General features: G+C 43.3%; 1 protein-coding gene across 3 annotated transcripts in view; it reads right to left on the reverse strand.

Annotated features, from left to right (window-relative positions):
• The window catches only part of LRP1 (LDL receptor related protein 1), a 263,658-nt gene that overhangs the window by 7,254 nt on the left and 233,443 nt on the right, over positions 1-22,961 (reverse strand). For all 3 annotated transcript variants that reach the window (XM_078598337.1, XM_078598338.1, XM_078598336.1), the window contains exons 71-86: positions 22,749-22,878; positions 21,033-21,155; positions 20,050-20,172; positions 18,797-18,943; positions 15,881-16,015; positions 14,727-14,849; positions 13,624-13,880; positions 12,074-12,252; positions 11,024-11,130; positions 10,066-10,182; positions 9,477-9,653; positions 7,054-7,194; positions 5,593-5,766; positions 4,493-4,654; positions 3,669-3,843; positions 993-1,085 (exon numbers count right to left, since the gene is read on the reverse strand). In XM_078598337.1, the coding sequence (XP_078454463.1) occupies positions 993-1,085; positions 3,669-3,843; positions 4,493-4,654; positions 5,593-5,766; positions 7,054-7,194; positions 9,477-9,653; positions 10,066-10,182; positions 11,024-11,130; positions 12,074-12,252; positions 13,624-13,880; positions 14,727-14,849; positions 15,881-16,015; positions 18,797-18,943; positions 20,050-20,172; positions 21,033-21,155; positions 22,749-22,878 (2,363 nt within the window). The remainder of the gene's footprint in view (positions 1-992; positions 1,086-3,668; positions 3,844-4,492; positions 4,655-5,592; positions 5,767-7,053; positions 7,195-9,476; positions 9,654-10,065; positions 10,183-11,023; positions 11,131-12,073; positions 12,253-13,623; positions 13,881-14,726; positions 14,850-15,880; positions 16,016-18,796; positions 18,944-20,049; positions 20,173-21,032; positions 21,156-22,748; positions 22,879-22,961) is intronic.

Below are 22,961 nucleotides of genomic sequence, written 5' to 3' on the forward strand. Positions count from 1 at the left end.
TGAAAAAAAAATGCTGGATGGCAGTATTTCACATCCATATCATGAGAATATGATGAAAGATAAAAAATATGACCAAAGTAATTCAGGCAGCATATATATTAATGCATTATCGTGGTGATTTAAAGCTGATAAATAAGTAATTTTGAATGATAATGAGCTATGCTATCGTGCCTCATGACTCAAGTATAATGTATATATAACTCAAGCTGTAATATTATCCATTGCCATTGCATTACACTTAATCATACAGTTAATATGTCGTAACCGAAACAAATTATAATGCCTTCTCAACCTGGAGTCATAAGCCACTGATGGAGCCCAAGTGGATTTGCGGAGTTGCATGCACGATGGGAGAAGGGGAATTCTCATTTGGAAGTGTATTATTTTTATGGGCTGAATTTCCAAGATCAAAATCAGGAAAGAAATGTTTTCAATTAATCTGCTATATATGTTTAAAAATGTGGTATAGAGGGCATAGGGCACACAAAAAGAACTGGCATGTATTCCGTGTTTCACGTAAACTTTTTTTAAGTATTGTTCATTTTAATTGCTCAGACCATTGGCTTGATCGAAATAGTTCACACCCATGTTTTGTCTGTGTATGGAATGGACAAAGACATATGCCAGATGTTATCCACATTTAAATTAAATGGCACCTAAGATGTGTGATAACATTAGGCAAAAGGATTTTCAATCCACTATCTAGCAAATAACAAAAGACTTGAGAAATCAACCAACTCTATGAACCCTTTGTAATATTTCAATTGTGATAAGTTGCATGGGAGACTATAACAACAATCAAAAATTATTCGCAACCTTCCACTGATAGATTTCTGCCAGGAAAAACAATTAACGGTTCCGGTTAATCCGCGATCTGTTTTTGATCTTTCAAATTGTCGGGGGAAGTGTTTGAGCGTGCATCAACCACCACAAGAATCTGCGCGTCACGCGTGTCTGCGGTGGTGCTGCAGGAGGGGGGTGACAAAACTCACTGGCATGCAGGGCGTCCTGCGACAGAGTCCCAGAAGCACAGCCCTCCGTTATAGCAGAACTCCAGGCACCTGCTGCAGGCTGGCCCTGTGCAGCTGCACACACCGGGGAAGAATGAGCTCGCAGAGGATCGACAAAAAATAATGTACGTTGAACTTCTTTCGCACCGTGCGTAGTCAACCGTGCTAATTGAAGGTGCTAATAATGCCTACGAACAAATGCGCCTGAAAGCACCTGATCTTGTCAGATCTCAGAAGCCAAGCAGGACTAAGTCCGATTCCTATTTGTATTGGAACGCCAGGCATTTAAAGCTCTGCCACGTGTTTTCGGGTTGTACCGCGCGCGTTGTTCGGCACTGCCCGAAGTTTTGCCCCGTGTGCTGGGTGCTTTCTCCAGTGATTGAACGGGCGCTCTCCAAGCATGTGCAGCGAAACGTCGGACATCAGGCCAACGTGTGGTACAATGAACACACGGGAGAGCTATACAGGACAACCGCAAACTCCTACGTAGTAGGAACACTAGGTGTTGTAGATCTGGGCTGTTAGTTGACCAAGCGATGGCAGTACAGCAAGTAGGCTTGTGAACAAAATTGTGTGCACCCATTAAGTGTTATCGCCTCATATGAAGAGCTTTCTCCAAGTACTTCGATTTTATCCCAGATGCAATACAATAAACGTAAGGCAAATATAATGAAAACAGTTTCACCAAATAATGATAACACTATAATAATGATTTTAATCTATCTGTAAAAGCCTCAGGCAGTCACACGGCTTCTTTAAGAGGTTTGTTCATTTCTATTTTTTTAAACGAGTGTTCCATCTGGGAGGAAACTGGAAACGCCAAGCACGAGAAGATAACACAAAGGTGCTCACAGACAGGTTCACAAACCCATTAGCCATATTAGGAGTTAAGACACATCTGTGATTCACAAAACCTTTCCTCGACAAAGCGCTCGATGATAGGTGTGCTCCACCAACCTCACATTAATTTCCAAGTCCCATTTTCCCACAAACTAATGTGGATGAAGATACATCGCATCGTAATGAATGATTATATTGTGGTGAAAAATAAATAATAATGCGAGCGTCATTTCAAAACGCCATGATGGAAAGTTTTTACCGCTCCAACATGCCTATTAAAATGCCCAATCTGAGCAAAATAGATTGCACAAAGAACGTGTATGTCGTATATCTCTTGGGGAATAGTAATTTGTTTTCTGCCAAAGAGGGCAGGCTTCACTTGTCATTTGCGGTTATGTGAAGCCGCAAATGTCGAGGCATGCACATCACCGTGAGCTGCAATGCTGCTCATATTAAAATGACTTGCTCTATTTGTCCACTTGTGCCGAGACGAGTTTGTGGCAGGTAAAAGATAGTCAAGATTTACATTGTCGTTATGTGCACTTATGCATTAAGTGTAATTTTATTGCTCACTAAGTGCACATGAATTAGTGAGTCACAAAAGTGGTGCATCTGGCAGGATGTTTAACAGGATAATTTGATTAAATGTTTATTGTAAAAAAATGTAAAAAAGGAGGCTGAATAAGAGGGTGTTATGATGATCACTGTTAATGTACAATCATAATATTGTCATTGTAACGATAAGCGTGGCCCATAAATGAGTGTTTATACTGCATTTGAATTCTTAAGAAAGGCTATTTTGAAGGCTTTACACACAGGCAACATACTGGGATTTGCAGCCAGCTTCATGGATTCCCATGCAAGGGTTCGACTTGGATGCTCTAAGCCATCCAAGAAGAGAGTGGGATATTTCTCCCTGGCACAAGTATACCTTGTTTTTGATTAGCTATCAAGTTCTACTGCACTGCAACGTGTTGTACCTTTACACGAATATTCTTTCAATTGCAAGCCCTGTTACCCAGTTTACCCCATAGCAGGGCAAAACGGAGGTCCTGAACTCACAACCCTCCCAATGGTGATTAATATACGCACCCTAGATTGTCAGCTCTGTGCCAATCACCATAAAAAAGACAAAATGTCACACATGACCATGTCCTCCTGAATATTGAGATGATGGTTATGCCGACAATGATAATCGTGGGCAAAGACAAATGTGATTATGTAAACAGAACGACGATAACTGACAATTGTGAAAACGACGATGCAACAAAACATCCAACATATATATGCGATGAAATTACCGAGTCCGCTAGTTCGACTTTGTGACAAACAACACAATACTGGCATGGCTCGACCTCGGAAACATCAACCTTGTGATCGCAGAGAGGTGATAAATAGCTGGAGAACACCGTGGCCCACGCCACCCGACAGCTCTGTGAGACCAAGTGGCAATTGGAAGTGTCCAGCGAGGTGGACCCTGTCACTACTGGCCCCGACGCACCCTGGCCCCGTCGCACCCTGACCCCGTCGCACCCTGACCCCGTCGCACCCTGACCCCGTCGCACCCTGACCCCGTCGCACCCTGACCCCGTCGCACCTCACTGCATCAGATCGCGATGGACTTGGGCCTCTGTTTCAAGAGGCATCGACTGTTGCGAGTGACTGACTCGGAAGGAGGGTGCTATGAACCTTTTTCGTTCAAGTGCAAAAGTAGTAGTAGTAGCAATTACCAAATTATATATATAATGTATGAATGGCAATGGTTGAGAAAGTGCCATTTTTTAGAGTATGCAGCTGGCCTGTATCCTGTTCACTCACTTGCACCGGACATCCCCGGCCCCTGGACCCAGCTCGCACTGCCCTCCGGGACAGTGCCCACAGCGGTCGGTGTCGCAGCGCGTGCCCAGGAAGCGCGGGTGGCAGGCACATAGCGGCGAGCCATCCTTGGCGAAGGAGCACACGCCACCGTTCATGCAGTAGCTGTCGCACAGCGCTGCAAACACGCACAGGAGGGTATAATCGGGTCACAGCTCTCCAACCCGGGTCGGTACACAGGAGGAGTTGTGTGCCAGCCGGTAGCAGCCACGACAGCAGCGGTCGCTACTATAGGCTGGGTTGTGCACTACAGATGAGATCTTGGGTGTTTAAAAGTTAATTTGCCAAATTAGAATACACACATTATTTAATTGTGTAAAACCACATGGCGTGATTTCCTCCCCTACTCTGGAAAACATTGCCTTCTGCTCTTAGAATGGCGTGAATTCCAAATGTTCGACATTTTATTCAGATTTTTATGACATCTGGTGTGCGGGATTTACGAAGTGCGTGCCACATCAGAGAGGGCATTATATCATAAGCAATGTGACGCCGATAAATTGCATGAGGTCTATTAGGTGAGCCCATTTCCCCTGCATACCGCTGAAGTCACACGGCTCAACCCACCACCGAATCCTAACCTCCAAAGCACTCCATTTACACACACGCGCGCACGTGCGATCACACCTGGGCCAGCAGAAAAAACAGTAACAGTCACAACAACCCACAATCAAATGCTGCTCGCACGGCTAATTAGGCAAGCAAAATAGAACGATGGCAAGCAAAGTCTTTGGCCGGGTGCAATTACAGAACAGTGCCCGACTCACTGCTCTGGCATCTGTCTCCCTTGTAGGCATCGGTGCAGCGGCAGACGGGCTGGTTCCCAGCGTTGACACTGCAGGCGCCGCCGTTGAGGCAGTACCCGTCGCAAACCTTGCGCTCGCACTGTGCCCCCGTGAAGCGGTTGGGGCAACGGCAGGTGGGCATTCCTGGTGGCAGATGGAGGAATGAGTACACACGTGTAGGCAAAGGGTCTCCCCATCACATTCTCTTGAGGTTATAAAGTTAAGGCACTGGAGAGAGAGAGAGAGCGACGTTGTAATGTTGTTTTACGTTTGAGGTTTCAAACGTCAATGTGCAACGGGCACGGACTGCGGGAAACGTCAGCGTTTTAATAAAGAGATGGCTGCAAAAGATGGGCTCATGATAAATGACAAGCTAAACAAAAGGTCAGGTACAACAGGTTCGTTAAACAATTGGAGATATATTGTCAGAGGAATACAGCTGGAATACACAGAAGTGTCTGTGTACTTGGCACAGCTATTGAATATGTGCAATGGATTATAAATATATGTAGGAAAGAGAGCAGGTGGGAGTGCTTCTGAAAAGCTGAACTTGATAATGAAACATAGCTATGCCATTGTGCCTAGAGAATAACGTGTTTAATCAGTGTGCACTACCTGCTGTGGATATATGGTTTAGAAACATGCCCATTGACGAAACGTCGCGTAAAAACTGAAAAGTGTGCAAAGATACGTGGAAGTACATTGAGGGACAGAAAAGGGTTACGAACCACAGTTATTATGGATTGTTAGCACAATGCACTGACTGGCACTCTGTGCTGGCAAGACATTTTCTCGTGAGTGCACGTGCTCCCACACAGGAACAGTGACACCCCGATTTACGCGTTCCCCTTTCACGTCGTTTTACAAACACGTCGTCGCTCCATTAACACCGTTACCCGATTTGCGTCGCCTTGACCCCACACCCACGTCGTTGACGGCATCGCCTCTCGGCCTTTGCCCCCACCCACCTACCCCTGTAAATCGCTTTGATTGACGTCGTTTCGGTCGTTGTCGCCGCGCCTCTCAGGAGCGTATCCCCCTCCCCCCAAACCACCCGACATACACCGGGGTAATGAACGTACCCGATGGAGACGCCATGCAGGTGCCCCCATTCTGGCAGTACTCCTTGCACTGGTCAAGCTCGCAGCGTTCGCCAGAGAAGCGCGGTTGACACTTGCACTTGGCGAGCCCACGCTCGTTCAAGAAGCAGCTGCCCCCATTGAGACATGGCAGGGTGCATGGCCCTGGGGTGGATCCTGTTGTGTATATAAAAAAAACACAAACACCCAATGTTTAAATTAAAATTGAAGTTAGTTGTTAATTAAATGTATCCATTTACATCCACAGAAGCAGTTGCAGACGCTGTTAATTTCTGTGACAAGACGCGTGTACTGTGTAAGCGATTTTATTAGGCAACAGAAGGTCCCCTCTCTTACCATTATCTCTGCACAGAAGCAAAAAAAATTATAATTAAAGGAATTTCTGCTGATAACAAATATATATATGGCTTCCAGTGTAAGATGCAATCTCCTGCTTTATTGTCCCATTAAGAAATTGCAGACATTGACCCAAGTTTCAGCACGTCAATATTCCTCTAAACAAAAAAAAATCCATACAATGCTCCGAGAGGCCTAATAGTAGATCACTGTGAGATGTTGTGCATATGAATGTGTTCTCCTAAAAGCACTGCGGTACACTAATTGAATTTCTCACAATTTGAGCACACGCGCACACACACAGCCACACTAATGCAACGCGAATGGTCATGGCTTTAGGAGATAATTAATGCAAAACATCTACCATCCTTGTGAGGTCTTATCAACTTCCACAATGTAAGTATTTTAACCAAACCCATCGCAAATATAATTTAATTTCACAATTTTTCATATACATACATTCATATGTATTTATACGAATGCTCTATTACCCCAAAAATAAGTATCATTGCCTTATAATATTTACAGGCAAAAGAAGCCAAGCACATCATAAGTATGACATTTCTTTGTAAAAGGAGAATTCATTGAGGCGTGAGATCAGTGGGTATGGTTAGGTGAAGGGTGATGTTTGCAATTGTGGTTGAATAAAGGTTTCGGGCCCTAGCACGTATCAAGAGATAAACACCCTACACCAGAGGTCGCAAACGGGTTTTGATTCCTTACCTGTACCCGTACCCGGCCGCACCAGGGTTGCAAACGGGTACCCGTACCCGTACCCGGCTGGGTACGGGTAGTCGGGTATCAGGTAGGGTACGGGTATTGGGTACCCGGTTGCGACCTCTGCCCTACACTTAGATACGAAACATGTATACTTCACAATTAAATGTTCAATTGTCTCTTCATGCCAATGCAGACTTTACAGGGAGCATCACAGTTGTGGGGGCATTCATTCACTGCGGATTTTTCCACATCTTAAAAGGGCGATTTGGATTTTACTCTTGCCCTGGCTATGACACTACGTTCGGGCAAGGAGCCAAGCTCACGTTCAAGATTTAAACCGACTGCTGTTCACAAGGATTCTCCGAAGGATGAGGGATTGCGATTTACCGTCCGGCTGACTTGTGGGTGTTGGTACTTCCAGGCATGTGCCGTTCACAAGTGCCCAGCCATTGGGGCAGCTGCAGGTCGCCCCGTTGGGGTTGAGCAGACACAGCCACTCACACTTCCTCTGCTCACACGGATTTATCACTGGAAAAACACACACACGCGCGTGCGTGCGCACACACACACCGTCAATGCCAAACACAATCGCTGGGCATGTTGCTGCCCCCTGTCCAAACAAACAATAGGGGTGGAACTCATTGTTATTTACCACCTACAGCCAGTGCTGGCCACTCCACATTCCCATGGCAAGGGCTGATCTCTGCACAGGAAAGCCACTGCTTGCTTTCCATGAAGTGAACTTCGTCTAAATGGCCCTCAGATGAGGTCATAGGGCAACTGGGATTTGAACTTGTAACCTTCCAAATGTGAGTCCAGTGGTCCTAACGTGCCACCCGGCTTGAAAAAAAACCCCTACAGGAGAATGGCTTCATCTGCGGTAATTATCTGTGTTTATTCAGAAGACACGAGTGTTTATGAAGCGCCAGTGAGTTTAGAAATTAACTGTGGGTAAATGTATTTTGTTATTGTCATGTAATTGGTTATTAAGTGTTTAGTCGACCATCTAGCTCTGCCAGAGTCAAGGGCAGCTCATTACCACTTTCCTTTATATAACACAACAGATAACCTCAGCAAAAAAAAAAAGTGATGTACAAACAAGGCATGGAGCACTTAGTCTGCATTAACAACTATTCACCGTCTACTCAGCAATGTAAAAAAGAGTGTGTATGAAAATGTGAAATTCCAACAAAAGTATATAAGCTGATCACAGCAGAACAAATGGACGTGGTGCTCTTCAGAAGGCAATGTAACATCACCATCTCCCTACTGCGCCTCTCTTTAAAATGAAGGTGACTTTTGGGTGAATTGTATCTGTTTGTAGGGCTGGCTGCCCTCATGTGTGATTAAACAAACACTACTACTGTGAACTGGTCTAGAGTAATAAGCAAGTTAAACGTTGATATCCAATGACCTCTCATGGTCTTCCAATGTCAGCCTCGGATGTAGTGATTCATCGTGAATGCAACGGCAGCGTGGTAGAAGAGAGTCATTCATAATCAACGTTTTTGGGTTTGATTATGAATAACATTGGTCGTGAAAGCCTACGTGTTAAACTAGAAGAGAGTCAATTGACAGAAATTATAGTCGTCTACAAGCAGAAATTTGGCCCATGTGCAGCTTATTCTGAAGAGAGAAAAACCCGACATGGCAGAAGAGTTGACTCAGAAGTGAACTATTCAATGCCTTTCTAAGTTTTAAAATTGTGCCGGTTCATAAAACAAACTGAACAGCAATGTGCAGCAGGGGCACATTGCTGAGTTCGCTGTCCTTTAGATAAAATTCCAAGTCACTTGTCCTCTGCAGTTTGGGACACGATTAACAACGTATTGGCACTCCTGGTGACAGACAACCACTGTGTGCTGGTATTACATAATGGCTGAAGGCCATACATTATCGACTGCTGAAAGGGTGTTGTTGTGACATTCGAATCAAACTGCATCAACGGACGGAGTCATATATTAGTGTGGTTGGTGAAAAGTGGTTATGTGCAAAGAGAGAAAAAATAGGTTTATCAACAAAGTAATCTAATACATGAACTAAAACCATTCACACACGAATACCACTTCATTTGTATCTAACAATACAAGGCTATATGTGAAATGGAATACACTAAAAAAGGTTTCAGTTTTATTGCCAGAAAAAAGGGAAAAACCTATTCTTATATACTGTACGGTGTTGCTAAGCCTCGTTCATAGATGTTGTCATTCTGCCCCCTACTGATAAAACTGCAGTTAAACAACAATACATTTTTAGACTGCACAATTGCATAGCCTTACAACAAAACTGTCCAACCTTGCTTCGTTTAATATCCAAGCATATAATAAATTCACAAACGATTAATAATTTAAATTAAAACGTTATAGAGACAAAAAGAAATAAAACTAATAAGTGATAACTACAATAGTTTATCTCTCGAAGTTCCTCAAAACATATTTAGTCATGAATAGCACTCATGTTTCAAAAGTGTTGTAAATTGCCAAGAGGGCCTCAGTTGTAAATGCAGTCTATCTTAGCGGCAGGACCTCAAAGCCTAATGTGCTTGGTTGCATGTGTCAATGTTATCCATCTGACCCCAACTTTGAGCCTACCGATATAACAAGCTACACGAACATTAGCAAATACTTTTGTTATCATCTGCGAGCGATTCGCCGCCTGCAATTTTGTTGATGCGGTCTCCAGGAGCTAAAGATTTACGACGATGATGACGATTCTCCTCTTAGCCGCAGCACCTTGCGGCAATGCATTGAATCCTCTTTATATCAACAAGTGAAAGCATGAGGCTGGGCGGGTCGGGGATGGAGGCCTACCTTCCGGCTGCTTGAGCGGGTGGAAGACGACGATATCAGTGGCGTGGCTCATTCCTGCGGTGATGTTGACCACCGTGCCGCTGCCGAACTTGTGAATGCGGAACACGCGGTTGTTTACGTACGTCACGCCGTATATGTAATCCTCAAAAATCTCGATGCTGAACGGATGTAATAACCCTGTAGAGGAACACGTAGGTTAGAGTGGACTCAGGGCTGCTTCTTTATTCGCAGAGCCATCGTGAATCTGCAATGTATAAGCTTAAAGACACTGAACAAATATGATGGCAAAATGATAGGCAACTTGCAGTGATTGAATAAGGAATTACTCTTTGGTTGTTTCGGTAAAGTCACGTAGAAAGAAAATAAATTAAATAATAAAATACGATGTTTCGATTGCAACACAAGCAATCATCATCAGGTAGAAAACAAACCTAGTAAACGTAGAAATATAATGCAATACAACAGAGAGTTTATTTTCTTTCTACGTGACTTTACCGAACGAACCAAATAGTAATTGCTGCAGTCACTAAAGCTTCAAATCAAGTTTGAATAAGGAATGTTAAGTTCCATGGAGGTAAGGGGTTCGTACCTTGCTTGCTGTCAACAGCCACCACCCGGTCAGTGCCATCCAGACGTATGCTGCCAATCACCGAGAGCTTGGCATCAGCCCAGTACAACCGCTGGTTCATGAAGTCAATTGCCAAGCCTGTCCACATTCAAGGGCAGAGAAGTGCACAACTGACTTAACAACAACATTAATGTATTTAGAGCCACATTTTGTAGCAAAAAAAATCCACTGCATTTTCAATGCATACATTCTAAATATCTAAAAAGAAGTGGACAATTTAAAAAATAAAATAACTTTTTTAGGTTTCTTTAAAATGTATTAAAAAAATTGGAATATAATTAGTTGGAAACTGAGAATATTTAACACAATTTAATTATCCCTGAATTATCCCTCTCTAAAAAGTAAAGCACAGCCAGGAGAACACATGTGCAAGTTTTTTTTTTGTTGGGCATAATTAAAAGTGAATTTGGCAACAACAATGAGACTCTCCTGAATATATACCTTGTCTATAAACCAAAGGAAGAAAACTTGGATACACGAACATTTAGAAATATGCAGACTGTTAAACTGGTGGGGAACTCATTTTAAAAGCAGTTTCGCAAAGCCCAATCTAACATTAGTAAAACAAACTGTCTCCTGTGAATATTCAATAAAGTTCAGCTCAGTGTCATAGATGTTTATTCAGCTCTACTGGGAGCAGTTTCGCATCACGTGCAAGTCAGATTTTACCATACATCACAGAGCTGAATTACAGACAATGCAAAAACATATGGTTGGTTGGAACTTAAGCCTTATCTTAAAAAGAGCGACGTCTAAAACATACGGGGACAGGGCACAATATATTGTTCCACCATATGAATTGGGGTATGATAATACTGCAATGGAGTGCAGCCTCCTGCCGCTGAAGATCACTCGCATCTTCACACACATTGTGCCACTGTCTGGTAATAGTATTGTGGATTGCACATCTGCTCCTCACCCGTAGGCCACTGCAGGTCCTTCTCCACAAAGTTGTGCCGCCTTGTGCCATCCATGGATGCCTGCTCAATCTTAGCATTATTGCCCCAGTCCGACCAATACATCTGGCTGTGATATTAGTAACACGCGAACACACCACACACACACATGCCCAGGTACACGTGATACAAAATTATGTCAACGACAGTATGTGCAAGTTGTTTTTTTGTTGCCATTTGGAAAAGACACCTATAAACCTATTTGATTATATACAGTCGACTGTTACAGCAAATATTGTTAGCGAGCACCTTGAATTCCAGCATAACATATGACAGGATGTTATGGCCAACGCCACACGAAGTCGCCTTTTATCTTCTCCAGTGCCAACTTCGGCACTGGGGTTTATGCTGAAATCATTAAACCTCGTGGAGTACCTGCCCAGATTTAAACAACCAATTTGTAGAATGTATGGTCTGTAATTGAACTATGTCATTGAGACCATAAACCGGTATGCTTGTCACTAATCCATCACACTTTAGTAGGGCACACATGCACAAGCATTTTATTGCAACGGAATCTGTTAGATTTTGGCAATTACTTTACCGTGATGGGCTTCGTAAAGCTACCAACTATAAACGTAACATATTAATACACTAAAAGCCATGGCAGATAAATAAATGCCTAATTTGTCATTTTAAAATCCAGGACACAGGTGTGTAAAAAGCAAGATACATTGCGTGGGTTCCAGTGTCTGGTTGCGGAAAACATCTTCAGGTTAATATTTATTAACCAGTGTCCACTTCACAGTGGGCGTTAAAGATCCCATGCAGGTTATTCACGAAAGAGTTGGCCATCATGGTACAAATTATCATAACATTTGAAAAAGTACCCGCATATTTACACGCTTGGGTGAAACCACCAAGGAACAACGCCCCCCCTCTGCGCGCAGACGACACTCATCCGTGAAATGCACGGATGCCTACGAGAGCGGCGAGAACGCACCGACGGTCCCGTCGATTCGATAAGACGCAAACGGCCGCGGGAATTGGGCACTCGTGCCCCGTGCTCTCACCCGCGGATGGGGTCCAGCACGATGGCGTGCGGCTCGTCGATCATGCCAGAGACGAGCGTCTTGCGATAGCGGCCGCGAAGCTGCGCCACCTCGATGACGTCGCGGCCAGAGTCGGTCCAGTACAGGTTGTCGGCCACCCAATCCACGGCCACTCCGCGTGGCATCTTTAGGCCCGAGATCTGGGTGCCAAAAAAAAACATTGTGCACGCGTGTCCCAAATGTCTATCGCGCAAACGTGCGTCTGCGTGTTTGTTGTGCCAATGTTGTTTTTTTAATTCGGGGGGGTTATTGCTTTTAACGTCAGGTGCTTAGAATAATAAATGCAAGCATGTAAAATCGGACTTGCATTACTCTCAGATTTTTGTTGCTTACACAATAGGTTATATTTTAAAGCTCACATTTCTCCACCATTCTGCCAATGGTATAACTAGACTTGCAAAACTCACGTAATAAATTTGACCTGCCTTGGAATAAAATACCCACCGTCACTGTCGGATTCGAGTATGGAGTTTTTCAAAAACAAATCCACACAGTCAAACGACAAATGTCAAGAGACTTACCCCACTGAAACACGGGCCCTCGTACACGCACATTCCTCGAGGTACAGTCCTCAAATACCTTGTTCATGCCACTCCTGGCAGAGGGGCCTCTATTGGGGGAAGCACTAGAGGGCTTTTCGATTTAAAGCTTTCGTGACTGCAGGGATTCATCTTCTTCGTTCTTTCGGTAAAGTCACGTAGAAGGGAAATAATAAAATAATAAAACATAATACAATTATTTAGCATGTGCAAAATTCCTCTTGATATGCAAATTATTTTGTCAAGGCGCCCTTTCCCCCCTTCCAACTCAGCTTAAATATACGCTCCAAGCGTTTCATTCAGACACTGTCTCCCCGACAGACCTGGTGAGAATTATTTTATAATGTTTTATTTTTATTATTTTATTATTTCCTTTCTACGTGACTTTACCGAAAGAACCAAGAAGAAGACTAGAGGGCTTCTCCAGGGTGAATTTTGACCTACTCTTCCACGCTCACCAGAAATCTTGGAATGGGTGAGACTGCCCGCACTTTACCCCGCACCATGTGCAACCTGCTGATCGGCAAACAGCGGTGAACCCATTTGTACCGCTGCGTGGACGAAGGCAGTGAGGGATTTTAAGAAGCGAGCCCATTGTTTCGAGTGCTGGTGCCCGGGTAATCAAATCAAACCGTCAACCTTTGGATTGTAAGTCTGCTGCGCTAACCATTACACCATGGACGCATCCCATATCCCTTGACTATATACTTTTGGCTAGCCAGAGTAAAGATGGTCACTGCATCGCATGCTTTTCAGATGCACCTCTGCAGCTGCTCTTCGTTCCGATATTTGGAACCCACTGGGAGCTACGCAGTTGCGAATCGAGATTCTTTACAACTGCGCTTTCTGTTTGGTTTGTTTTCCTTCCCGTGCACCTCCGATTAGCACGGTTTTGCTACGGATGCTGCGAAATAAGATCAACAACATACATACATAATACGTACATACAGAAACGGGATTCTGGGCACTCACGTCTAGGTCGACAACGGTCCCGGACGCCTGACGGCGGTGCCTGTGCTCCCCGGCTGGGTACAACTCAAGCATTGAGATGCGGCCCATGTGCCAGTTGGTCCAGAAGATGCGATTGGACTTGACGTGGGCGTCCATGGCGTCAATGCGGACGGTCGCGTCTCCCTGGTAGGCCTGCTCGTATGCCATGTTGGGGTTGTTTGGCGCCAGGCTGCGGATCTCGTTGTTGTCAGCGATGTACAACACCATCTGCTCCGAGCCTGAATTCCGTGGAGGTGGAAACGGCGCGAGTGGAGTGCTGTTAATGCGCCGTACTCGTACGGCATTTCCAGAAAACTATACCGGTCATTAACATAATCAAAACTCATCGCAGTTACGCGTACGTTTAGTGGTGCCCAGCTCAGAAAATGACAGTACTCCTACAGTATTCAATTGTAGATAATTCACTGAATTTGGCGATGACATAGGTTCACAATGGCTCTCTCTTACCAGCACTCACATTGCATTTTGTAGGAACACAGACACACTGATACGAGCCGGGTGAAATGACGGACGCCTGGAATCCAGTGCGTTGGATTATTTGCCCCTCGTCTGCGTGAGCATTTTCCCCATGCATTTCTGTTTACTCCAAAGTGCACAACACTACACACCAACTTTCCACACGTACATATTCAGGACACTTCTGAAAAAAAAGATTATTGAGCCCCAGCCATTATTTTCTGGAATAATTAACGATATTATTATTTTGGGAAGCGTTTAGCGGCATCCAAACATGCAATTTTGGAGGGATGAGACAACTCAAAGTTATGGTGGATGGACACAGAGGTTATGAGATATATGTACCAGATACCACAAGTATAAAATACATTTATATAGAGCTAAAGTACATATTCATGCAATCACAATGACAGCAGTGTAAACTCACTTGTTCTGTCAAGCAAGCACTTCATATGGATGTCTAATATTGTTATAGAACACAACATATAATTCAAATCATGCCTCAAATATTTGGGCAGGATGAGATTAATGATCCCTTCAGCTTAATTCCAACATCAATCACTTTAATGCTTTCATATTAAATGATGGGTTAAGCATGCCCCACAAACCTTCTGCCTTGCAGCTGTGATGGAGCCCCTTGATGTAGTTCTTGGAACAGTTACACTTGTAGGAGCCTTTCGTGTTGTTGCAGAGCTGTGTGCACACTCCAAACTGCGCGCACTCATTCACATCTGTGTTGACAGCAGACACGGCAAGCAGGGGGTTTCGTTGCAATTAGAGATGTTGCCATTTGATGCAGTACACAGTGCATGCAAGTCATGCAAAGGTTAACGTGTATAGATGCATACATTGTGTTACGCGTTCAACTTTACTTGAATTATCTCTGATGTTGTGCAATGGATGTTCCTGGAAAATTAACCAAATTGTGTGTTGTTTATGTTTCAACATTATGTCAATCCAAAGCGACTTGATGAATGATAGGACATTTTCCATTAAGTTCCAATGTAATTTGTGTAATGCGGTGCCATTAATGTTCCCTTCGCAGCTTATAATACAAACTGCTAATCCAAAAATGAGGATTGGTCAGCATGACCTGGCAAGTTTTTTATTATTATTCCTATGACGACAGGATAACACTAAAGGATTACTGCATTAATGGACATGCTGGAGTAAAGACATAAAATGGCATTTATATCCATACATACATGTACATAAGTGACTCAATGCTCACACGAGCGAGGAGTAGCATTCGTGTCAGATGACAGTCCTGACCTCAGAGTGGAAGTGTCACATTCCTGTGACAGGCACCAGTCTTACTCTAACAAGCAGAGCTCATTTCATGCACACCACATGAATGATGGGTAGCGTCTGCCCCCAGTGGGGATCGAATTTACAATCTTGCCATTCTTGAGTGACAATTATATCATCGTTTGGCCAGATATGTCGAGTATGCAATGTTTACGGGATGCAGCAATCATTGCCCAAATCACCATAAATATGCCCGATCTCATCAGAATTTGGAAGATAAGCGGGACTGGTTAGTGCTTGTATGGGTGGTCACCAGCGAGTGCTGATTTACAGTAGGTCATGGGGCTACAAGGTGGCCAGGAGATGATAATACCGAGCCGTCTGTTCACATGTGCAGGTTATCTCTGGGTACTGTCTTCCTCGCGTACGTCAAACACTCATTAAACAAGCGATTGGTCAATCATCCCAAAGCGGGACCCTCTTAAAAATGTGTCTCGAGACTCGAGCTTCGTACCTTCACATATGGAGGTGGTGGCTTTGCGCTGGAAGCCAGGTTTACACTCGCAGTAGTATCCTCGTAAGGTGTCGTGACAGATCGCATCATCGCCGCACGGGTTCAACGGACGATGGCACTCGTTGACAAATTGGTCTAACACGGCACGCACGCCACGAGCCAGCAACACACATACACAGTCACGTCAATGCTCGACTGCCTGCAGTTAAAACAATAAAACATACTGCCACGATAAGCACATACACACTGTACTTTTACAAAATAGAGGGTGGAAAAAACTTCGCAAAAAAAAGGTAAGCTTTTAAATTATTGCCAACACAAGTGAGGAATGTATTTATTCTGCAATGTTAAATTGGTTAACATATGCTAAGCCAGGTTCCAAGACCCACTGTTACAAAATAAAAAAGAGCATTGCTGGAGTAAAACTTGTTTTTATTTGTAAACATAGCAGGAAATTACTTGAAAGCAAATTACACTTTCATTCTCTATTACCATTGGTCACATACCATAACCCTGTACTGGTTATACATCTGAACAACTGCTGTTCTAAAGGATATGCTTTCCATTACTGCAGTCAAATATTGTACCAGGACAACTTGAAACATTTTACGTCGGTTAAATAAATATTCGCAGAACGGTGTTATTGCAATTGTCCTTTGCAGTGCAGATATCCAATCTGAAGGTGTTCCAATATAATATAAATACATTACTTCATGATACTGCATTGGCAGTGGTGCACAAGCACAGATAACAACATTTCCACACTGTGGCCTTAAAAGGGAATATATATAATAGACAATAGTTGTGCCCTTTGGTTTTTTCGGTAAAGTCACGTAGGTAAAAAAAAATTCATTTTTTTTACACGTGACTTTACCGAAACAACCAAAGAGTATGAATCCATGCAGTCACGAAAATTTCAAATCTAGAAATAGTTGTGCCCTTTTGCATGTGCTATGAAGAAGGGCCATTACCCAAAATGTAGCCTATTTCAGATGTTTAGTTGTAAGGCCACAGTGTTATTGACAAATGTTTTGAATTGTTTTCTTCATCCCACATGGCCGATTGCTCCTTAGGTTAACATGACCAATGGATCCCAACAAGGCAATACAAATCACCACTACCCAGATATATAAAAAGAAAACAACGAGTTATGAACCCCAAGTGTCATAAACAACTGAAAGGTACAGAGGTTAAGAGCAACATCCTCTAAAAACAGATGATTTGTGCCAATATCCTTCCCACAAAACACATGCAATGTCACATGCTGGTGAATGTTAAACTTTTGTCTGTTACCCTTTTAAATCATGTCATGCTCAATGTAAAGCATTTGAAGCCTTGTGAAAATTGCGCAATACAGAAAACAAAGTTTATTATTTTCATTATTATTGAAATGAACCTCATGGCAAAGTTAATCTCCAGTACATCATTACGCTTCAGCAGCAACACAGAGACACACAGAAAGAGACACACAACATAGACACACAGAGACCCAATGCCTCTGTGTCGTGGCCTTAAATAGAGAGAGAGGGGGGGCAGAGAGAGAGAGGTGGGTCTGCTGGAGCAGAGAAATTAGCATGTCAATGAGAGAGCTGTGTGGAAATCCACCTCTCTGTCTGCCCCACCCCTCTCTCTATTTAAGGCCACGACACAGAGGCATTGCGTCTCTGTGTGCCTATGTTGTGTGTCTCTCTCTGTGTGTCTGTGTTGTCTCTCTCTGCTTGTGTGTCTGTCTGTGTGTCTCCGTGTCTGTGTTTTGTCTCTCTCTCAAATTTAGTTCTACCTGATGACGATTGCTTGTGTTGCAATCGAAACGTCGTATTCTATTATCGAATTTATTTTCATTCTACGTGACTTTACCGAAAGAACCAAAGCGAAATTCCTGCAGTCACGAAAACTTCAAATCAAGTTTTAGCACTATAATACTCAAATTAAATTAATGTGAAAGAGCTGTACCAATGGGGGATGCTGTGACTCGCCATTCTACATGCACATCTTCCAAATTCACCCCATGCGAGCACATGATATTGCCAATAACTCAAATGAAACGCAGTTTGAAGGGTAACATTTTTTTCTGAATGTCAAAAAATTGCAAAAATTGTCCTATTTTGTTACAAACTCATTATTGCACAGCCTTGGCAGATGTTGGTGATAAAATTACAATTGAACATAAAGTGGGACTTTCCATGTGATACACTTAATTTATTTATTACAAAGACTTTTGAGATGTTCAGCTGAAAGTTTGCATAGTTAGGTATGTAGGGGTGGCTGCTTGTGAACAAAGATTAGTTCTCAACTCTGATAACGATTCTGCGAATGCCATATCACGGTACTGATAAGGCCACAGCGTTATCTATATTGTTTATTTTGTAAGGGTGTAAAATAATTGTTCAAACAGTGGGCTATCACGTGCGTGGAGTGCCCCTACATATGTCGGAACGGTTGTCTCCGTTTTTCCACATGAGAGCAGCATTACACAGTCTTTTGAAACTACCCATCCACAATAATGTTGTTGCTATTAATGTTTATCATTCAATAAACAAAGTGAATTAATAATATGCAACAAAAACTAAACATTTGACAAATCATGAATAAAAAATCCATCTTTTATCACTTCCATTGCAATTTTATGAAGTTATTTTCTCACCGTAGGTAAAAAAAACCCATAACAAAACTCATTACAGAGCTGACTAGTTATTATAACATTTCATGCTTGAATTCAGGGAGCTAGATGTGAAAATGATAAGGCTCAGTAGTAGTAGGGATGAAAACTGTAATGTTTCAAAGCTTGAAAGCTTCAGCTAATGGGATGGAACACACTTGCAGGAGTGAGATGCAACATACTGGCACGCGACGGAGTGGCGTACAAACACCCGACGACAAAAGGTGGCGGCTCAAAAGCTTTACGCGACGACTCACCTCCTCCACAGGCCACCTCATCGGAGCCACCATCGCCACAGTCGTCAAAACGGTTGCACACGAGCTGAGTGCTGATGCACTTCCTCTCTGTGCCGCCGCACTTAAACTCACTGCTGTTGCAAATGCGTGGCTTTGGGCTCGGCTTCTCTGCAAGCCAAAGAACAATATTAGCGCGGTGGCCCAAATGCACCAAACCGATGCTCATGTAACATGCGCAGCCCCGTTGTGAATCCACCGCTAGACGAGGGCCTCTCCGTGACTTGCAGGCCATGAGATAATTCATCGTACTTCGAATTGCTGCTCAGTGTGGGTTTTAAGGTGGGTGGAGCGCAGAGCAAGATTGGGGCTTTTGCTTCACTGCCCTCTACTGCCCACAATGATTATTACACGTGTAGTTGTGCACGGTCGTCACCAATCCAAACATTTTAAGATCGGTGATAATACTCACGGTGACACAGGGATTTGCAGAAGCAGTATTATCATATGCTGCTTTTGAAAATACCATTGTAAAATCAAATGGACTTTCATGTATTAAAATGTATGTAATTTAGCATGAAATCAATGTGCAGATATGATCAAATACATGTCTATGTCTGGCTCATTTATAACTTTATGGGGCATTAAGATGCTCGCCTTGAATCCAGGGGATCCACCAGTAATGAAATCTGATTCTTAAATGTACTGTGTTTGTTTCATTTCTAGTCACCCATAATTCATGTTTTACTTAACTAATAATTTCCACTTGTTTAATGTGTAACGAACATTGTTGCAGGCAATATGAAACAATACTCTTTGTGAGGCTAAAGAGACTTATGAAAGGGACTTCAGAAAGAGTGCGATGCTGGCTATGACATTTATGAATTAAACATTCCATCTCATGAGATAACGCAATTAATATACAAAAAAATTAAGCAGTTAAAACGAAGTTATTAAATATATAAATAGCTAATGAAACCTGATTAAAGTGTACCATTTATACAATAAATATTTCCATTTATTTAATAACATTATAAACATTTAGGATACGTGATATATATATACTCTTTAAAACAATACAAAAACAAATTCCTCAATTACTTCAATTGCATATGAACTTTCAATGATGGACGAAAAATTAAGGTAAATTTAAATGCCAGGTTGGAATGATTAATTGGGCTCATCAGAGGCATTAGGTTTTTTCTTATGCATTTTTTTCCATAGCACTTGTGTGTGTTTGTGTGTTGCCAGCGATCTATCTATTCAGTTTGCTTTACCGCAGTTCTCTTCATCCGAACCGTCCCCACAGTTGTCAACGCCATCGCATTGCCGTCCGGCCCAGAAGCACACTCTGTTGTTCCTGCATCGAAACTGTCTTCCTGGTGGACACTGGAACTTCACTGGAGCAGACATTTCACATCAACGTGTCAACAGTTTTATCTAGTTTATTTAAAAACAATACATGCATATATTAACCAAACAAATAACCCAGACTCATACACGTGCGTGGCAAAACACCATCTGTGCGCACGCCAAAGAGCATGTGCAATGCACATGAACCGACATCATTTTAAAAAAACATTTGGAATTGGGAGCGAATGTCTGAAGTTCATTTGATTTCACATCTGTTTTATGAAGGATGCCCAATTTTGGATACATGTGGAAAAACACGAACGCATTCTATCCAGCAGAGATCGTGCGTGTATCTTAACGCTAGTGAATGCAACCAACCCTAGTTAATATTACAGATCATCATGAAAGATGGTATACGGTACAGTATAGCAAACATTTACACCACTAAACCAGCTAGATGGCGCTGTGGTGAAAGGGTGCAACTCTGTTCAACTGCAGGCAATTTGCCAAATTCAAATCCTGATCACAACAGTTACACGTCTTATGTAAAGGGATGCCTCAAACACATTAATCACTCCAGAATACAATACGAATCGCAATGTTGTGAGGTGAGAAGAGATTCTCCTGTGGAGTGATTGCCCCTGCCACAGAAATGTAACATTTGTATATCATTGCCAGTGGGCCATAAATGATGATGACGATGTGAATGATGATGACGATGTGAATTATGATGACGATGTAAATGATGATGACGATGTGAATGATGATGACGGTGTGCACTCTGCCCACGTGCATGTACGAGTGACCCAGGGAACACTTCCCACGTTGACTCGCGAACAACAAAGGTCGCCGATTGAAAACGTGCGTGCATCTGGTGCCCTCTCAATTCGTGGGGGTAGACACTCACAGCACATCTCCGGGGTCTCATCCGAATTGTCACCACAGTCGTCCTCGCCATCGCATTTCCAGGACAAAGGCTTGCACAGTGTGTTGTTGCACTGGAACTCGTGGTGAGGGCAGGTCCGCACGACTGGGACAGAGAAAGAGCCACACAACTAAGAGCACAGTACCGCTTTACCCGGTGCTCGCGCACAGCGGCATCTCCGATTAGCACGGTTGGCTACGTATGGTGCGAAAAAAGTTCTAAATACACACATACAGCCAGTGGTCATTCGATGAATTAAATACTTATAATGATAAACAGTCAATAATAAATATGTACAAGAGGGGTGGTCTTATGTAAAGAGTGGCATCTGCAAAAGGAATGTGGAATTTCCACCTCTGATTTAGGGCTGCCAACAAAATGTTGCACCAGCTTATTCCGATGTTTCATGCATTAAGCCGGGGAGTGTGTGCCGACTGTGAAACGGTTTTCCTTTATTTAAAGTGAAATGTGTAACATGTCAAAAGGAGCAGATTAGATATCAACTACTGCAGTGTTAACAGGTGGTCATGTCCCCTAATATACATCCTGCCTTGACTCTAATCCTATACATCTCCTCTAGCTGACTCCGATGTTCACATGTACTTACTTGTGGTTACTGAAATGTTGTAACCTATTTGTCTCCCTATGTTGTGAAATCTGTTAATTAATTGACATCATATATGAGTTGGTAAACAGCGTCAGTTACCTTAATTTCATTTACTCTTTATAAAAAAAGTCTCAAACCAATCAAAACAAGACACCAATAATGGGGCAACACTTTTGTATTAACGTGTTGATACAACTATACACATGTGAACGTGTTATGCTAGTTGGTATTATATACACAGCACTGTGATTGTGCATTAATACATTTTTAGCTGGAGTATTTATAACGTAACATTTATGTTTAATTACACTTCTTTACTGGGCATTGCTTCTGTTGAAAAATGTGGGTTTCAATGTGTTTGGAGTATTGCATTTCTGGACACGAGTCAAAAATGTCCTGTTTTGAAAACGTTTGAGGTCGAGTGGCATTTCCCAGTGGCAGAGACACATTCCTTCCTTGATTGGACACCCATGACAGTCGTAAGTTATCTAAAATCAGAGCCCAAGATGGGCAATCCTCCATTAAACTCAAGCAGATCCATGAGTGGAGAGACATTATGCAGGGTGAAATTTGTTGTGGCATGCTCTGAAGACTACGGGGGGGGTGTGATGTGTCCATAGTAACATGCAAAAACAATAATTAAAGCGAGTCTTTTTTTTAAGCAGAAAGCCTCAATGAGCCACCATATTGTATTTGGGGATAATTGTCAATTCTTTTCCAGATATTTTGTGTGTAAGCCTGGAGTAAACCTACACAGAGGACTAAGATATTCGAACCAACAAAAATATTCACAGACAGGCCGGCGACCTACTCGATGTCGTCTTCAACGTGCCATCTCACCGATCCGTAGGTTGTGCCGTCAGTGTCTCACGACGCTCTCTGCTATGATCCACTACTCCCACCTACAGAGCTGGACTACAGCAGCATGTATTCGGTGTGCCACCGCACTCGTGGCGCGACGCCTGCCATGCGATGTGGCCCACGTGCTGCGTTTTGCAGCAAAGACCACGAGTGCAGGGGAGGGGGTCTGTGCGACGCAGCGTGTCGGATGCGAGTGCCGTGGAGTGCCGTGCAGCGCCCTCCGTGATTACTTGCGGCGCAGTTATCCTCGTCGCTGCCATCGATGCAGTCGATGTCGGCATCGCAGCGCCAGCGCTGAGGGATGCAGTGCCCATTACGGCACTGGAATTGATCGTGGTCGCAACGGGGAGAGCAGTCTTTCTGCAGAGCCAACAGGGACAGAAAGCCTGTTAGTGGTATCCAACAAAGACAGCGGTATCCAAGTGTGCACGTGCTGGGCATAT

Source organism: Lampetra planeri, chromosome 10 (genome assembly GCF_965212315.1).
Source record: "Lampetra planeri chromosome 10, kcLamPlan1.2.h2, whole genome shotgun sequence".
Taxonomy (NCBI): Eukaryota; Metazoa; Chordata; class Hyperoartia; order Petromyzontiformes; family Petromyzontidae; genus Lampetra; species Lampetra planeri.